The sequence below is a fragment of the Halichoerus grypus genome, chromosome 3, assembly GCF_964656455.1.
Source record: "Halichoerus grypus chromosome 3, mHalGry1.hap1.1, whole genome shotgun sequence".
NCBI classification, from domain to species: Eukaryota; Metazoa; Chordata; class Mammalia; order Carnivora; family Phocidae; genus Halichoerus; species Halichoerus grypus.
Window position 1 is genome coordinate 194,643,606 of NC_135714.1, and position 19,439 is coordinate 194,663,044.

General features: G+C 37.2%; 1 protein-coding gene across 18 annotated transcripts in view; it reads right to left on the reverse strand.

Moving 5' to 3' along the window:
- Positions 1-19,439, reverse strand: part of TENM3 (teneurin transmembrane protein 3) — a 602,365-nt gene that overhangs the window by 180,358 nt on the left and 402,568 nt on the right. For all 18 annotated transcript variants that reach the window (XM_078069865.1, XM_078069864.1, XM_078069863.1 and 15 more), the window contains one exon: positions 5,482-5,719. In XM_078069865.1, coding sequence (XP_077925991.1) covers positions 5,482-5,719 — 238 coding nt within the window. The remainder of the gene's footprint in view (positions 1-5,481; positions 5,720-19,439) is intronic.

The window sequence follows — 19,439 nt, forward strand, 5'->3', positions numbered from 1 at the left end:
TAATAATAATCTCATTTTAAAAATCATGCTTTTTGGATGCCTGGGTGGTTCAGTTGGTTAAGCGTCTGCCTTCAGCTCATGTCACGATCTCAGGGTCCTGGGATCGAGCCCCAGGGAGCATTGGGCTCCCTGCTCGGCGGGGAATCTGCTTCTCCCTCTCCCTCTGCCCCTCCCCCTGCCTGTGCTCGCTCTCTCTCAAATAAATAAATAAAATCTTTAAAAATATATGAATAAAAATCATGCTTTTGCTTTCTCTTATCTTAGTAATCACCTTTAATCTCATACTTTATTTTAGAATGAGGTCTCTCTTTCAGTATAGCTGCAGAGTTTTGGAAACAAAAATTATAACAATGCTAGAGAGCTAGAGACACACAGTTGTTCCTTCTTTGAGTAAATTCAGGACCAAATTTTACCTTTGTTTTACATTTTTGGTGAATACATGATTTACCTGTAAATCTAACATTTTACATTTAAAATTCTAAATTTGAACTTCTTGAACAAAATTTCATTCAATATGTTGGCTTCAATATATGTTCTCTCTTGTCTTCTTGGTATTGTGAGAAGAAAATAAAAACAAATATTTTATGTATTATTTTAAGAACTACATATTTAGAGAAAAACAGAAGCTTTTTCTGTGAAGAAGCTTTTCCCTGACAAAGGGTTAAATATTTGCTAAAAGTTGGCATAGAAAGTAGGAAAGTTCAAGTTGAGAGTCAACCAATGGCTATATTCCAACCAATGGCTGCTTTTCTACTTCCTCTCTCATTTGGTTTCTTTTTCTTATTTATCTTAGGCATAAGATAATATGGGCTTAATATGCAACTTTATTTGTGGAAATAAAACTTAGTTGGGTAACAATATGTCCCTCCAGGGCCCAGGATAGTCTCAGTTTACACCTATAAGAGTTCTAGTCCAATTGTTCTTATAAACCTTTCTTTTTTATTATTTATTTATTTTTATTATTTTAACCTTTTTTAAGGATTTTATTTATTTATTTGTCAGAAAGAGAGAGAGAGAGAGAGCACAAGCAGGGGGAGTGGCATGCAGAGGGAGAAGTGGGCTCCCCGCTGACCAAGTTGCTCAACGCAGGACTTGATCCCTGGACCCTGGGATCATGACCTGAGCCGAAGGCAGACACTTAACCAACTGAGCCACCCAGGTGGCCCTTCTTCCTATTAGTCTTACAAATGCACACATGTCCTTTTACAGGCCTTTTAAGAAATACTGTAAGTTATTGAAAGTGAAATATTTCAAGAGATCTCGAATCCAATTGATTTTTACTATTTATTGGCATATAATTTTAGATAGGTTTACAGGGTTTGTTGTTGTTGTTTGTTTGTTTTTAACGAACAGAGATGGTGAGACTCTCAAAGATTACTTAAGAATTTCTTAGCCTAGGCCCAGATCCAATTTTGAGGTTGGTGTTCAGTAACCTTTGCTTCATTTTTGCATCTCTTTTCCATATTCTGTGATACTCTCCTTCCCCCGCAAACTATCTTTAACAAAAGGATATGGCATCAGTCCGTAAACTTAAGTCAGTGGATTACCTTCCCAGGGATATTTTACTTAGAGCTATATCTGCAATTATGGAGCATCTAACTACTTAGTATCTTGCTAAAGGTAGTTGGTTACCAGCATGCAGGTACCATTTTTCACCTGGGAAAGCTTTCCCTGGTACGATAAGGCCATAACGTGTAGGTTGCTGTCTGGGTTTTTAATAGGAAAGGATGACTGATACCCAAAGCTTGTACGGGAGTCTTGCCTTTCCCTAGAACCATTTAGAGTGAAGATTAAAAGAGGGGAAAAAAAGGAGAATATCTTAATTTAGTAAGTAATACTTCTGCTTAGGTATTTTTTTTTTAAGACACAGCAATTGATCTCACATTAAAGCAGCCCAGGACATTTCAATATTTAAATAAAAAATGCAATAATAAAGAGGTAATTTAATATGCAATTTCATACATTAATAATTAGCAAAGCATTACTGAACTGCAAGGTAAAGAGCTAGGGGAACATAACTAATGAACTATCGATGCCAAAGCAGACTTCATAATAAAACAAGGCTTTAATATATCTTTTATTAAATGGCTACAAATGAACCATTTTGTTAACATCTAATAGGTAACTACTAAGCTACTTAATTCACATCTATAAGTGAAGAACCTGCAGGCAATTAACTTCACAATTGCTGAAGGTCAGGGCTCCCAATGAGAGTTGCTGTACTCCCACCTTTCAGGGCTGCCACTGTACTGGGTCGAGTCCCAGCTTTTCCTCAGCCGCTCTGTACTCCGGTAATAGTAGCTATTACCTTGCACTGAAGCAGCTACCGTATAAAATAAACAGAGGATGAGCTGCAGGCTACCAAATGCCCTAAAACTAAATCATACAAAGTATAAGAAATACTGAGTGCCAAGAAAAGGAATTGGGAAGGAAAAATTCTAAGCAAGGACTGGTAGTATATGTGGGTGCTGACTATTATTTATTGGAGATGATAAGATAATAAGGAAATGCTTGTAAACTGCAAATGCTTGTCCGGGTCTGGATGTGACTCTAGGAGATCTGAAACTCACTAGAGATTACAGACCAGAACGGCTCTATTTACCAAGTAGAAATGTACGGTACACAATAATATCGATTGTCTCCAGCAGCAACAAATGTTAAATTCATTAGGGAAAGGAAATAAACATTGGTATGGAAGCAAGAAACTGCTGGTGAAAAAATAAATGCTTTTAATAAATCAGACTAGAAACTGCACTGAAACAGGGCAAGGTGGAAAGTCTCTGATGCTTTCTCCACCAATTCGCATAGACGAAGTCTGCGATTTACCAAGAGTTTCGTGGATGATTACGTGCCAGTCTGCTAGCAGCCATGATCAATAACATATGCTGGGAGGAGAAAAGGGCTGGGGACAAAGAAAGCCTGCAGAATCTTACACACACAGAACGGAATGCCATGCTTCATAACTGATACCCTTTAAACGACAGTTTCAGAAAAGTGAGAATCTGTAAAATGAGTATACACGCAAATAGAAATAATTGCCAAAGACGAAACTGTGCCCTGGATTAAAAGACTAGTCAAGGGCAGACACATGTCTGGATGAAGTTGTTAATATAGCTGAAATGGAGCCTGAGAATCATACTCAATAGGGAACCTTAACTAAAAAAGGAAAAATCAATGATAAATAAGACTGGTTCTTCACCTCAAGAGTTCCAACCAAGTGAGACTATTAAGGAAACCACAGTAGTACTCTGTTAGGACAGTGTGAGATTTTCACACCGCTGCTGAGGTTGATACACTGAGTATGTGGTAAGCTGAAATACCATTTTCTTTTGACTGGCAATATTCTAAGAGGTGGACACCTGAAAACAAGAAGACAACACAACTAGACGACGGAAAGTTTCTACATTTTTTGGATTCATTATTCTTCACCTACAAGTTCGTGAGATAATAGCAACCGGTAGATTTTCCTTTCCATGTCAGTTCATAAAACTATACAATGTAATTCCATGGATGGTTCACTAATAGCATCGCTTTGAAATGGAATTTCAAATGGTATTGCTTTCAGATCACCCGGAGAGCGATTTCTTACACGGTCTGAATACAGAGAAATCAGCTACAAGTACACAAATGGGTAGAATGGGTTGTCCTCTAAACCACTACTCTCTCTCCTAATGTCCCACCAACCAAGATTCATTAGCACAATATGAGGAATAACAAGAACACACCTTATCTTCCCCCCAAATGATTCCAAATATCTCCACCAGAAAACATGGATTCAAGGAATATCAACCCTTCTACTGACCCAGTTTTTGAGGCTTCTGAACGATACAACATCCCTAAAATGAAACACGTTTCTGCTGACTGAACTCGACATATTTCACACATATTTGTCAAAACAATTATCCATATTCAATTTGATGACTACAATGCAATTATCCATATTCAATTTGATGACTCAACTGGAAAATTACTTTTTTCCTAATAAAATTCTTCCAAATGACAATAGTGAATTGGTGTTGATGAGTTGTTCAGTGTGTGCTAATTAATTACACTGGGTAAATTTAGTTCTGTGCTAATAACCTCAGGAAAAAAAAAGATCTGTAGACATGACTTTTGGTCTTAAGTGAAGAAATCTCCTGTTTGCCTACTTCTTCTGTATTTTCTCTTTCTAATCTCTCCCAGACGAGTGTTCAATAATACAAAATAAACAATAAAGGCCAACTAGTCTTGGCTGACACTACAGATAAAAAGACAAGAGTTCCTTGGAACCATGTTCTTACTTAGGTCAAGAGTAAAAGAAAAGAAAAAGATTTTTATTGTTGATAACTAACTGTGAGGACCTCCTGCTAGCTCATCCTCAGGGCAGAATTGGTTTAGATCATGCATTTAATGGCAAAAAAAAAATGACAATTTATTCGTTGTGAAACCTGTTTCTTCACCCAGAAACTCATTTAATGCTGACGTTAGCCAGGGGCTCTACGGGACAGGGCATTCTGTAAAATTTTTTGTGCCTGGAGATATTTACAAATGCAATGGATTAACTCGAAACAGCTCTTCCTGATCTACATTTTCGTCTGAGCACTTTGCTCCCTGTGGGCCAACCCGTGTTACAAGTCTTAAATTAAGAACCTCACTGAAACACACCTGGGAGAAAGGACACTAAGCTGGGGAAGCCTCTGGAACACAAGACTGAGAGAAGCCCACGGGTCATCATACAGAAATGGGGCAAAATGACTTTGTATCGTGACAGATTATGTGTCGCACGGTTTACGACAGAGGATGGGATTTCAGGAGTTAGAGATCTCAGTTCATCATAAGGAAGAATATTACCGTCTAATATTACTAAGAATGAGTGGGATGTCTTAGGAAATAATGCTGGAACTTTAGAGGGTAGGTCCCATCTCCTTTCTATGGCAAGAAACTAAAACATCCTTCACAAATGGTCATCTGACTTGTGCTTCACTATCCTACTTAGGAATCTACTATGATTTTATGATGTAATGAACACAACGTATCCTGGGAAAGGAGGGATGTCTAGAACCAAGTCTCTGCTAAACGCGTTCATTGAATCAAGCTACACAGGGGACGCAGAATCACATCCTACATCTCCATCTTTTTCTCGACATGCCTGATAATTTGTAAATGAGGAAGAGAAAGACAGTAGTAAGGAAGAGTTTCACTGAAGGCATTTATTCTCGTCTCTTGTAGCCTACACAATGTGTAAAACGGACGAGAACGTTCACGGGCCCAGCAACTAAAATATTACCCATAACCTGGAGCTGTTCTCAGAGAAGACCAAACACAGAGTATGTAAGTACACTAAATTTCTTAGCAAGAAAAGGGCGAGACTAGTGTATCTTTAAATGTTCGACGCTAAAACAACACGGTCTGTTGACTATGCTAGGATACCCATTCTCCAAGCAGATCCATCGCGCAGCCCTAGCAAGCAGATGATCTGAGAGTCTCCCACAGAGGAGTTACCTGCTTTCCAGTGGTACATTACTGCCAAGGACCCAGCTGTCCTGCAGCTGGACGGACTCGGGTGTGGTTTGCAGCTCGGCGGGCAAAGCAGCCGGCGGGGCCGGACTCTGGTTCCTCCTATTGGTCAGGGAGTTTCTGTTGAGAGAAGTGATGGACGGATGGTGTTGTGCGGGGTGCTGTTTATGGGGCGGTGGCAAAGGCTGCAGAGTGGGCTGGCCTTGGTTGTTTGCAGGTTGCTCTGAAAAAAGAAAAGGAAACTCATTACGTATACTGATATATGTATATGTACATACGTAGCTACACACACCACCAATTTCTTGGGGGATCCACTGCAGGTGAATTAGAATTAAAACCTGCATTTAAATCCATAACCTAATAAATCTGCATATTATTCTATTAAGCGGGTGTTCAGTGACATTCTCTAAGAGCAAGTTTACCCTTGATACACGAAGTACTAATTAATATACAACAGATGGTAAAATTGGTTTTGGTTTTAATTTGTTTCAGATTTTTTTTCAACTGGTTTTATTAACACCTACAGAAAACAGTATCTGACAGCTTCCCTCATGTGCCTTTAGACTTCAGCTTTTTTTTAACAAACCAACCCTGAAATTAAATGGGTAATTTCGGTTGAACACAAAGGTTTTCGAAATGCATATAATCCCTATAATTATTTAATGGAGTTTTCTTAAGCTTTATTTAACTGCAATAAATTATTACAAGCTAGTTGCTAAACAGCAGTAGACTACTCTAGTTTAGTGCATTTCAAATAAGGCAGATCTGCATTATGATCCACTAATAGACACTAAGTATTCTTTAGCAGAAGGTCACTCTGTGAAGCAGATGTTGTTTCATGGATATTTAACAGACTGAATCACATCTGATTACGACGTCAGAAGGCTCATATACTTAATGACCGTTACATCCATTAGAACACACACAGAACAGATTTTCCAATTTCACAGTATGCAGTATAACTACATTTTGGAGTAAGTCATAGGTGACCAGAGTGACTCATGCCATTGTGTCAGTGGTACAAATATTTTGTTCTAAACCACAATCGTAAGGGATCCAGCAACTTCAAAATAGAAACACAATGCTAGGTTATAACCATGGAAAAATTCCCTAAAACTTAATAAGTTGTAAGTTAAAATTTACAAATCAATGTAACATGAGACTGACTTTTCAATCTCATTACCTGCCTTTGGACATGCCAGAATTCACAAATACCACATTTTAACAAACAGATGACTCCCTAGTTTAACGCTAAACTTATTATGGTTCCACACATAGAAAATGTCCGTTTTTGACTAAACGCAGTTCAAAGTGCAATATAATTTTAAAGTGATGTATTAAATCATGCTATTAATATAAATGCATGTATTAAAAGAGAATAGGAAACACAGGGACTATCTTTCATCTGCAGTGTGAACTCCAGCAGTAATTGTTATACCAAATAGAGTCTAACACTGTAATTCTGATTGCATGAAATGAATACTTGATATGTAATAGCTTGAACATATATTATCTGTAAAGAGGTTTCTTTACAGGGTACAATAATTAAAATAACTCCTCCCATAGCACATAATACCAGTAATTACTGCATATTTCTAATGGTCTCTAACAATCCATATAATATCACTTAACTAATAATTTCTTACTCTTGAAATGAGGGACAGAGACAACACTTACTTTCTTGCACAGTCTCTGTTCTTGAGAATCCTTACACTAGAAACTATAGAAAGCTTGCGTGGTCCATTGCTTTAGTGCTCATGAAAAATTAAAAGAGTATCTACATCTCAGTTAAACTGAAAGTACCCTTGGAGGTAACGAGAGGGCTAATCTACCCATACAGTTTTAATGGTGTTAGAAAAAAAGAAATAGTTTAAGACTCAAAGAAGATTTATTATTCAGGTATCATATAATTAATTCATTTTTTCTTCCCCAGCATTAGTGTATATGATTAGAATCTCTATGGATGTCTTTAAGGAGCATTTCAAAGCTGTTTTTATAAATATATATAATATATACATAAATATATATATAATATAGACACAATATAGACATATACATAATATATAATATATAAACGTTATATATAATATATACATATATGCATAATATATAAATGTTATATATAAAATATATACATAATATATATATTTATATACATATTATATATATTATGTATATATTTATTTTACCATAAGTGGAGGGCCTTAACTAGGTTGGTGTCAATGCAATGGGAACAAAGAAAAGAGAGAAACATTTCAAAGTGAAAAGCATTAAGATTGTTTCTAAAAAGAAGTAGAGGGAAATGTCAAATGACTCCATGTTTTTAAGCCTGGCTCCATGAAAGGACGGAATTATACTATACATATGATATATAAATTATGTATTGGATATTATACTAACTAGAGGAGAGAGCAATGTATGGTAGCAGTTGATACCAAATTTAATTTCTAACTCTGTCACGCATTACCATCGTGAGCCTCCAGTTTTCCCATTTGTGATGTGGGAAATAACACTGTCCCATCTAGGTATTAGTTTAATCTAAGGATTCAGTGAAATGCACTCCTTCATTCGTTTATTCGCCCACTGAGTCACTCAGCCCACAAACATTTATCAAGCCCCTATGTTAAAAAGCTACGCTAAGTCAACAAGTGAAAAGTACTGTGCAATGGTTAGGCATCATGGATATTACGATTGTTCTTGAAGAGGGAACGATTTTAAGATCTATTGCCATTGTCATGTATTTAAATATGTTGAATTTAAGATTTTTCTTCTTGGGGCGCCTGGGTGGCTCAGTCAGTTAAGCGGCCGACTCTTAGCCCCACATCGAACTCTGTGCTCAGCGGGGAGTCTGCTTGAGGATTCTCACTCTCCCTCTGCCCCTCCCCTCACTTACGCGTGCACATGGTCTCTCTCTCTCTCAAATAAATAATACATCTTTTTTTTTTTAAATTTTATTTATTTTGACATAGAGAGAGAGTACAAGCAGGGGGAGTGGCAGGCAGAGGGAGAGGGAGAAGCAGGATCCCCGCTGAGCAGGGAGCCCGATGTGGGGCTCAATCCCAGGACCCCAGGATCATGACCTGAGCCGAAGGCAGACGCTTAACGACTGAGCCACCCAGGCGCCCCAATAACTGTATCTTTTTTAAAAAGATTCTTATTCTTAAACAGTGAGAAAAAACTTCCCTTTAAGGTTTCAAAAATGATTAGTACTATGGTGGCTTTCTCTAAGTTCACTCATTCATTTGGCAAGTACTTGTCGAGAACTTATGATGAACAAGACATCATGCAAAGATGCATGCCCTTTTCAACTGTCTATCCAGGTGATTTCAGCGCAACGTGTTGGATCTGCTGGGACCTCTTTTGATCTGACTACATAATCAGGAGGTCTCCCTATAAAATATATCCAGATAATAAAAGCTAGATTCAATCTAAAATAAATCCAGATAATAAAAGCTAGATTCAATCTAAAATTTTATGGAAGAGAACAAATGCAGATCCTGAGTGAGAGGAGGTGGGCGGCCAGAAATTTAAATTCTGCAGCAGTCCACAAACAGAGGCAAAATCCGAGGATTCACTTGGAGGTGCATGCTACCTCTAGGGACTTGGGCTTACAGGATGTAAGAAGTAGTGGAAGTACTACCAACTTATTCAAGACAGCATAAATTTAAAAAATATAAAAATATAACAAGATAAAAGAAAATTAAACACAGACAGAAAGGAAGAAAGAGAGAATACAAGAAAATAAAGTGGGAAAGATAAGATAAAGCCAGATCCAAAGTGAGTGGACAAAATGCCTGCTACACAGTTCTGTACATTTTTTAAGTAGGATACAAATCTGGCTCTAAATTATTTATCTCGTTGCCAACACAAAAAGGGAAACATGATCAGTTACATGATTTGGGATGTTTTTAAGATCACAACGTTTGCTTGAGAAAAGGGTTAACTGTTAGTGATATTGAAAATAGAGAGAAAATTCTAAGTCCTCATAGGAAAAAAAATTGAATATCCAGGGAAAATTTCAGGACCTGGGTTCAAAACGGACACAAGGAGGGGCGCCTGGGTGGCTCAGTCGGTTAACTGTCTGACTCTTGATTTTGCCTCCCGTCCTGATCTCAGGGTTGTGAGACGGAGCCCTGCAACCAGCTCTGTGCTGGGTGTGAAGCCTGCTTAAGATTCTCTCTCTCCGGGCGCCTGGGTGGCTCAGTTGGTTAAGCGACTGCCTTCGGCTCAGGTCATGATCCTGGAGTCCCGGGATCGAGTCCCGCATCGGGCTCCCTGCTCAGCGGGGAGTCTGCTTCTCCCTCTGATCCTCCCCCATCTCATGCTCTCTCTCTCTGTCTCATTCTCTCTCTCAAATAAATAAATAAAATCTTTAAAAAAAAAAAAAAAGATTCTCTCTCTCCTGCTCCCTCGGCCCCTCCCCTACCAAAAAAAAAAAAAAAAAAATGGACACAAGGAAACAGAATAGGGTCTAGATTTGGAGACAAGCACTTAGAATCTAACACTCGTGACCAGATCCACATAAGAAAAACCAAAATATAAAACTGTAGCCTTTGCCTTAAGCTGATTCATTGATAGAGGCTTTCGGTGGATACGAGAAAGTTTTGGATATAATGACTCTGAGTTATACAGGGGACAGTTAGACCTCACAGAGTTATCAGGTTTAATGTTCCTGAGACATAGCTCTGAACATGTCATTTTCCTTCTTAGAAACTCCAAATGGCTTCCTGGCACCTATAAAACATAAAATGCACTCTCTAAAGGCAAATGTCGTATTTCCTCAGTTAGCCCTCAAAATATTTTTGCAAATGTTTCCCCCATGAAGCCCCTTCATGTATCTTGTTCTAGTCAAGCTTGTTGTATCCACCGTATAACTCACACCTTTCCACACAAGCATATTTGCTTCTAACTGGAAAGACATTTTCCTCCATCTTTCTATATCCAAATCTTACATACTTCAAGCTCTAAGAAAGATGACATTCCTGTTTTCTTCAGGTAGAAATCAGTTATTTCTTCTCTGAGTCTTAGAGTAGTTTATCTGTGCCTTTTTCATGGCTCTTTTCATCTCCCCAATTACAATTAACTTTAGAGGTCTCATGTCTCCTGTTAGGCTCTGTGTGGGCAGGATTCACATCGGATTCACCTTGGAACCCCTAAGAAGCACATGGGGATAGATGTGTGGTCAGCAAATAAATATTCATTCACTCAATCCATATTTGGTTAATGAATACTTGTGAAGAATTCAATGAAGAGAATGCTGAGGTGGTAAAGAGCAGAGCCTGCCCAAGCACCTTTGATTGTAAGGTAATTTGCGACCTGTCTCACTTCCTTATTAGCTCAATTCTTAGATCCTGAAAGGCCAGGACTCTAACTTAAATTTCTTTGGACTTTTCAATATCTTCGCTCAGCTTTGTACTTCGAAGACTCCTAGAAATGTGCTGTCTGATTGGTAACAATTAGGCAATAAGGGCACCTTTGGGGCTCATCCCACAGAGGCAGGGCGCCATGTTATTTCCCCCAGACATCAGGTTTTAGGAATATTTCTTTGGAACCACAGCAGATGTTCCAATATTCAAAATCTACCTTTTAAGGTGTGAAAATAATGGAAAGATTACATAAATACGAATATATAAAATATAAACCTATAAGATATGAAACAATATATAAAATATATATATGTACCTATATATAGTATAGCTTAACCAAACACAGTTATGTCTTCCTTGTATTTTAAAGCTTATGATTAGAAATGTTCCAGATTAGGTATTTTAGAAAAGGTGTAGGTTATTTTCTCAAAATATTCTTCCCTGCTTTTTTTTAAAAATAAAATTCTTTGCATAATGCTTACTATAAATCATGTATTATACTCAACGAAAGTCTTTACTCACTATACTCCTTCTTTTTGCCTGACTTTTTTCTTTTTCTTCCTTTTTTAAATTTTACGTGCCTGACTTTTTTCAAGTTCTTATGCTCATATAACTTCATGACACCCTAGCAGCTGCTTGTTTTTATTTGGTAAACATAATTTAGAGCAGATAATTTTTATTTTTATTTTTAAAAAATTTTAAAAAGATTTTATTTATTTGAGACAGAGAGAGAAAGAGAGAGAGAGAGTATGAGTGATGGGGAGGGGCAGAGGGAGAGAGAGAAGCAGGCTCCCCACTGAGCAGGATGTGCACGTGCCTGTTCATGTGGGAGGGGCTGAAAGTAAGTGTCAGGTGAGAGGTGAGGGGGAGACTGAGCAGGTATCCCCACAGTCACCCAAACTGCCCCGTCCCACACACTTCCTTCATGAGTCTGTCCTTCTCCTTCCCTGGATCTCAGTTATGGGGCAGCAAAGGTCCCTAGAGAAGGAATACCCTACTTCACAAGGGGGATAGGAGCGAGGAGCTGACAGCTGTGTTGAATTAAAACAATTGTTTGCAATTTGAGTAAAGTCTGGTAATAAAAGACAAATGGGGGTGGGGAGAAGGGAGGGGGGAGAGAGAGAGAGAAAGAAATACAAAAGGACAAAAACATTTTTAATTTTACTGAATCCCAGAGAAGTGCTGTTAGATAAAATACCTTCTAGGCAGCCATTTGCCTAGGGCTGGTGTCCCCCTGGATATCACCATCAGCAAGTTGAATAAAGGAATAGATTCTGGTTCTGGTCCTCTAATAGTTTAATGTTATGATACATAGACCATGTTGAACTAGACAAACATTCAGAAGGAGCCAACCCATTTATTGGTGATTAGCAAAGATGGGGCTAAAGCCCTTGTTTCTATACCATAAAATGTGTTCATTCTCACTTCACTTCCTGGTTATATCTTTAATCTTCTCTTACCTGTTACAAATGAAACCTGAATTTTCTTCAAAGCTGACCTCTTCCTTTAACCACATCACCAAAAGAAAACAATCTTTTGTTGTACATTTTATTACCGTATCAGTTTTAACTGTAGTGACCAGAGCTTGGAGTAGATGTTCCAAATGTACAAGGACCAAATCATAGTTAGCTCTTGAGTTTTAAAATCCCAATCTAATTCTTGGATTTAGCTTAATCTTGTGTTCCATTATCAACTAACTCTGTGGCCTTATGGAAATTAATTCTGATGGTAAATTTAGGTAACAACATCTCTTTCATCTGGCTACATTCCAGGAGCTACTAGGAAGGGTATAATATAAATTCAAAAATTTTTAAGACACTGAAAATAGTAAATTATACATAATTTTTTCCTTTGCCCAGAAAATCTCATATATACTTTACAGATATTTAGCTGTCATTATTTCCCTATGAGGAAAAAAAGTTAAGTAGCAAGACTTTTCCTTATAAATGGGGAAAATTTGAGTTAAGGAGATACGTCTTTTTAGTCAGACCACACTTCAGTGGAGCTCATATTAGAGCACAAGTACTTAGATATTCAGGGTGACTCCTCCTCTCCTTTTCCCCCCACAATGCTGTACTAATAAGATAACCAACTAAAATGGTAAAGGGGAAACTGGAAAAGAAAGGCCTCACCTCACTCAGAAAATGACTTTCACATAAACTTGTTCTTCTGGTTTGTTATTTTATCTAGTGATTCTCACATAAGACAAGTCTTTGAAAGTCAACTGTTTACTGATGCACCTCTATAAGCCTTTGGTTAAAATATGGCACCATGTAAAAATTTCCACCACAAATGATCTGTCACTTAAACATTTCACACAGCTGCATGCAAATCAAATGAAAATTTTAAATGTGCTTTAAAAACCATAAAATACTATATAAATAAATAATATTGTTCTCATCACCCACCTTCATGACCAGACAACTGATTGCAAGATAATTTATATAAAGACATTTGAGTAGGAAAACCTGAGAGATAAATGAGAAGATACAAAAGAAAAACTTGTACTGACCAGAGGGTATAATTTCAGTGAGCACAGATGAACCGATTTACTGTACTTACTGAGTTAGTGAGAATTTGGTTTAGTTTCCTTAGGGTCATACCTTGAAATGAGGATTAGAAGAAAGATTTAAAGACTTTAAACCTTTGCATTCTTTTCCTTTGAAAGTCCACTGTACTTTCTATTTCAAACCATGTGGCCATCTGGATGACCCATCAACTCCCTTGCCCTAAAATGCTGGAAGCTCTGGGTAAAATATAATAAATACCTTTTGGATTGATTCATTTAGTATACGTGTTGAGTGTCTAACAGTTACCAGGCTCTGTTCCAGGCACTGTTCCAGGTAACAGCAAACAAAACAGCCAACAGTCTCAGCCTACCATTTCAACTTATACTTTAGGTTAATATGACTGAACTGGAAAGAAAGAATAGGCCAGAAACCAAGGGGAGAGAAAAATTGTTCAGATCAGGTGATCTGAGGAGATCGGCCTGTCTCTGTAAACTTTCTAATGTCCAACGAAGAAACAAGAGATAATACGTCAATTGTTACTGAGACCCCTACATATATGAGGCTTGGGCCCTCTGAAGCGCTATACCCTCAGTCTAAGAGTAGACTTAAAAATCTCATTGCAAATGGAACAATAAGGATTCTTGCTGTGGTTCTTAAGCCCTGCATGGGGAAGAAACCAACTCCTGAAAATTTTAACCACTGGCTTGGGCTTCCCTGGGGTTGTCATATGAGGTTGAAGCTTATACTCTCAACGTAGTTCTGGAACCCCAAGCCAATAAATTAATACTAAAAGTGCAATGCTCCTCCCTGGGGCACCTGGCAGAAACAAAAGCAAAACTTCTTTAGAAGAATATGCTCTCAACTGAAGTCACAAAGGATTTCCACAAATAAAACACAGCTTTCAGTAAATTTACAGTACCAGAAAAGATCTCCCCCAAAACTTGATAATATAGCCATCAGATAAAACTTAAGTATGTTTAGAATGATTAAAGACTTAAAAGAAATTAAAACCATATGAGTAAGATAGTATGAGAAAAAGGAAGTTAAAAAATGTGGAATGTGTATAAATAGGAAAAATGCAGCCACTGAAATCAGAAACTTACTGGATGGTTTAAACAGTATATTAGATACAACTGTAGGGAGTACCAGTGAATTGGAAAAGAGATCTGAGGAAATCACTCAGATGATGGCATCAGAAAGATGAAGAGTGCTTAAATATGAAAGAGTAGGTCTAAGACGAAAGAAGATAGGATAAAGGAGCTCAATATATATCCAGAGAGAGTTGCAGAAGGCAAGAACAGAGCTTTCTTTAAACAGCTTTTTCCAAACTTCCTAATACCATGTTTATGGCTGTCAAATTATACAGAACATGGACTTACTCATCTCTTTCTTGTTTCATATAAATTATCTCTGCTATTGTCTTTTTTGTTATTGGATGACAGCTTTTGGGGGGACATATTTTATAAAAGGTAACTTCTCTTAAATGGCTGTAACTTCTCTTTGAAGATATTCTGACCTCTGTGGTTGCTGTTCAAAAGCCTGCAGCTAATCTAAAATGTCAAGCACCCTAATTTATTTCAGTGGATGGAAACAAATGTAAATGGCTACCTTGCGCTTGTAAAACAGTTCATCTTTTACTATACTTAACCCCAGTAATGCCACAGATTTATCCTCTATGGAATTCTTAGTTTTGCATAATCATTTCTCACAGAAACATACATAAAACTTACTTATTATACATGCATAGAAAACTGGATAAAAATACCTTCAAAAATGTCTCAGTATATGTTTCAATATATTCTCCCACCCATTTTAAAATAGTTTACCTAAGAGAGTAAGCAAAAAGGGAAGAAGCTATCCTAATCTTGACAATAAAGAATTGTTGACATAAAATCAATAAATACTTCTCTCCTCTCTCATTGCCTAATGAGCATTTGATTTTAGTGCAATTAAATTTTATTGACTTTAGATGGAGTACATGATATGATATAAATAAAGCACATATTTGTGATATGGATAAGGACAGGCTAGAAGGCAATTAAAAGTTATTACAATATAACAAATGGCTTTAAAGAGTAAGAAAAGCAATTTGAATATTCCAAATAATGCAAATTTGCTATGCTTCTCAGATAATATATTCTTTGTCACAAAGAAGATGTCTTGTACAGAAGAAAGTACTATAAGAGGAAACAGAAGATAAAGGATTTAGTGCTGGTGTTTTTTTTTTTTTTTAAGATTTTATTTTTATTTATTTATTTGACAGAGAGATAGAGAGCACAAGCAGGGGGAGCGGCAGAGGGAGAGGGAGAAGGAGGCTCTCTGCTGAGCAGGGAGCCCGATGCAGGGCTCGATCCTAGGACCCTGGGATCATGATCTGAGCTGAAGGCAGACGCTTAATGGACTGAGCCACCCAGGCACTCCTAGTGCCCGTTTTAACTACACATAACCTCATATAAATCAACTAACTTCTGGGGCTCAGTTTTTCTCCTCTGTAAAAAAAGGGTGTTTGGGGGAAGGGTGGGCTCAGGCAATGAATTCTGAAGTTTTTTAGCTCCAAAATTCTTTTAGGTACTATATAATATTTTCCTGAAATATATTAAATTATGTTATGAATATTCAAATTTTAAGGTAATTAAAAGCCCCGTATTATTTCAAGTCATACATATAAAACATTTAAGGGACATACAGTAAAAAATTACTTTATTTCAACTGAAGTATTATGAGAACTTGACCATATTAATTCATGGCACAGATATCCTAGCATATGATCTTGTTATTAATATTAAAAATAATATGTTTATTTTTAAAATAAACCATTCTGTATTACACATGTTGTGACTAGTAACATCATAAGGTACGTATAGTCAAAATCATTTTGTATCAAACTTAAATTGACTTCAGATTTTTTTTTTTTAAGATTTTATTTATTTATTTGAGAGAGAGTGAAAGCAAGAGAGATCACAGAGGGAGAGGGAGAAGCAGACTCACCGCTGAGCAGAGAGCCTGATGAGGGGCTCGATCCCAGGACCCTGGGATCATGACCTGGCTGAAGGCAGTCGCTTAACCGACTGAGCCACCCAGGCGCCCCCGGCTTCAGATTTCAATATTAAAATTGCTTATGGAAACAACTGGAAAAAAAAAAATCCAGCATGAAACTTTCAAACTTAAAAGAAAACTAACCAGTCTCTTAAAAGTTATGATGACAGTTATAATGCATTTTAAAAATTACAGTTAATCAATTTTAGGAAAAAGAGATTTGGTTTACTTGAAACCTTTTTCTGATTTTTCTTTTTTGAATATTTCAGCAACTATAGGAAAATTAAGTGAGGAGAAAACACTCAAAGTATCCAACAACACTGCTGATCTTGTTTCCCCCAAAATACTACCTTTGCCATTGACTTTTCCCCTAGCATATTATTTGATCTCATATTTGTTATCTGCAATTTATTGAGTCCACATTATCTATAAATGTCTTACATTGAAACAGAATAAAATCTTTTAAGTTTCCTTCCAATCACATGATGGCCTCCAGACAGAGAAGTGTGTTACCGCAAACATTAAATATTATGTAGATGCAAAAAACTTCAACAGAACCCATGGTATCCTTCCCGTTCTTGGCATGTACAATGAGGCTGATCTGTTAAGTGGAACCCCTGCAATGATGCTCTTTGATTAAAAGGGAACAAGTCATCGTTTAAGCTGACACTTGATATTTGGTGAATGCCCTTCCCTGTCAATAATTTTGGGATAATTTTTTGTGTGTATGCAACACTAAAAGCCTCTTCCCAGTATATATTTTTCTGCTGCTATAATGACTTAGCACCATCAGAAAGGACAGTACAGTGAAAAGAACTGCAAAGTACTATAGAAATGCGAGGTACTATTGTTTAGGAGATTAATGATCTGGAGTTCCTGAGGCTTTGTTGTGCCTTTTAAAATAGTAGTAAGCATGACTTTTTGAAGCTGGAAGGCTAGGACTTTCTATAGGATGCTAATTGCCACTAGAAACCTTCCTCTCACAATAGAGGTTCAAAAGAAAGCAGGTGACTAAGATATTCTTTCACAGATCTTCTGATCTTTCCTTTCATGAGTCCACAAGCATTTTCAGGCCAGTTTATTAAAATTTTCCATTGAAGAGATAAGTGGATTTACAGTGGAGAAGAGTAAAAATGAGCTGGTATAGTAGTCCGCTTAGGTTGCCATAACAAAATACTACAGATTGGGGCACTTAAAACAAGAGAAATTTATTTTTCCATAGTTTTGGAGGCTGGGAGTTGAAGATCAAGGTCCAGCAGAGTCCATTTCTAGTGAGGGTTCTCTTCCTGGCTGCAGACAGCTGCCTTCCCCCTGTGTCCTCACTGGGCAAAGCGAGCTAGCTCTCTGGTCCTTCTTCTTCTTCTTTTTTTTTTTTTAATTTATTTTATTTTGTTAGTCACCACAGTACATCATTAGTTTCTGATGTAGTGTTCCATGATTCACTGTTTTCATAAAACACCCAGTGCTCCATGCAATACGTGCCCCCCTTAATACCCATCACCAGGCTAGCCCATCCCCCTATCCCCCCCCAAAACTGTCAGTTTGTTTCTCGGAGTCCAGAGTCTCTCATAGTTCGTCTCCCCCTCCAATTTCCCACCCTTCATTTTTCCCTTCCTTCTCCTAATGTCCTCCATGCTATTCCTTATGTTCCATCAGAAAGGATGAATACCCAACTTTTACATCAACATGGATGGGACTGGAGGAGATTATGCTAAGTGAAATAACTCAAGCAGAGAAAGTCAATTATCATATGGTTTCACTTATTTCTGGTCTTTCTTCTTATAAGAACACCAATCCTATTGAATCAAGGCCTCCCCCTTATTATCTCATCTAACCGTAAGTACTTCTTTAGACTTCTCATCGCCAAATACAGTCACATGGGCGGGGGTAACAGCTTCAACATATGGGTCTGGGGAGAAACAAAATCAGTCTGTAACCACTGGCTTCAAATTCCCTGTCTAAAATTTAGTAACTATGTAACTTGAGCAAATCAATTTCCTATTCTAAATTCTCTGATTCCTCATTTGTTCAGTGGGATTAATAATTACTCCTATACAGAGGATTAAAGGAGAAAATGTATACTAAAGTATTTTTATAAACTGTGAAGTGTTATTTTAATGTAAGGTTTTATTTTCCAGACTTCCCCATTTATTCATATAAAGCAATAAAAATATTTTTACCATATATATGTAAAAATATATATATTTACATATATATATATATATATTTTGACCAAAGAAGGTGTTTATATGTGAGTATGTCCCTAAGATAATTTCTTAATTTCTTTCTACAAGGTTTTAAAAACATTCCGTTTTCATTTCTAAACTTACAAAGGCAAATATAACCTAAATATTTTTAAAAAGATTTTATTTATTTATTTGACAGAGAGAGAGAGACAGTGAGAGAGGGAAGGCAAGCAGGGGGAGTGGGAGAGGAAGAAGCAGGCTTCCCACTGAACAGGGAGCCCAATGCAGGACTCGATCCCAGGACCCTAGGATCATGACCCAAGCAGAAGGCAGACACCTAATGACTGAGCCACTCAGGCGCCCCCCTAAATATTTTTAGAAGTATCTTCTAACATCATTTAGAGTGTTTGCTGAGGATGATAATGTATCACTAGCATAAAAGATGGAACGAATGTACATTAATGCCAAAAGAATTCCATGTGTGTGCATGGTGGCTAAAATGTGCTTCCATGCTGGGTAATGAACTCATACTATGCAAATGCAAAGTTTGTACTCTTTGCATTTAAAGCAACACAGAAGAAAATGATTCTCCCGCCGACACATGTGCAAATGTAGAAATGAATGAAACAACTTTGTGTTTTACGGCATTTACTTTGAAAATCTGATTAAGATAGATGTCTTTAGCTCCTAATTCTTCAATGTCACGTTGTCATAGTTCCCATCAGCAAGATATTTTAAAGGCTTTAGATTAATATTGCATGCCAGAACTGAAATTACATCCTTTGTCGTTTAGTTCCTAATGGTGCAAGTGATATCTATCAAGTAGTGTTTTATGAAGCATGCGT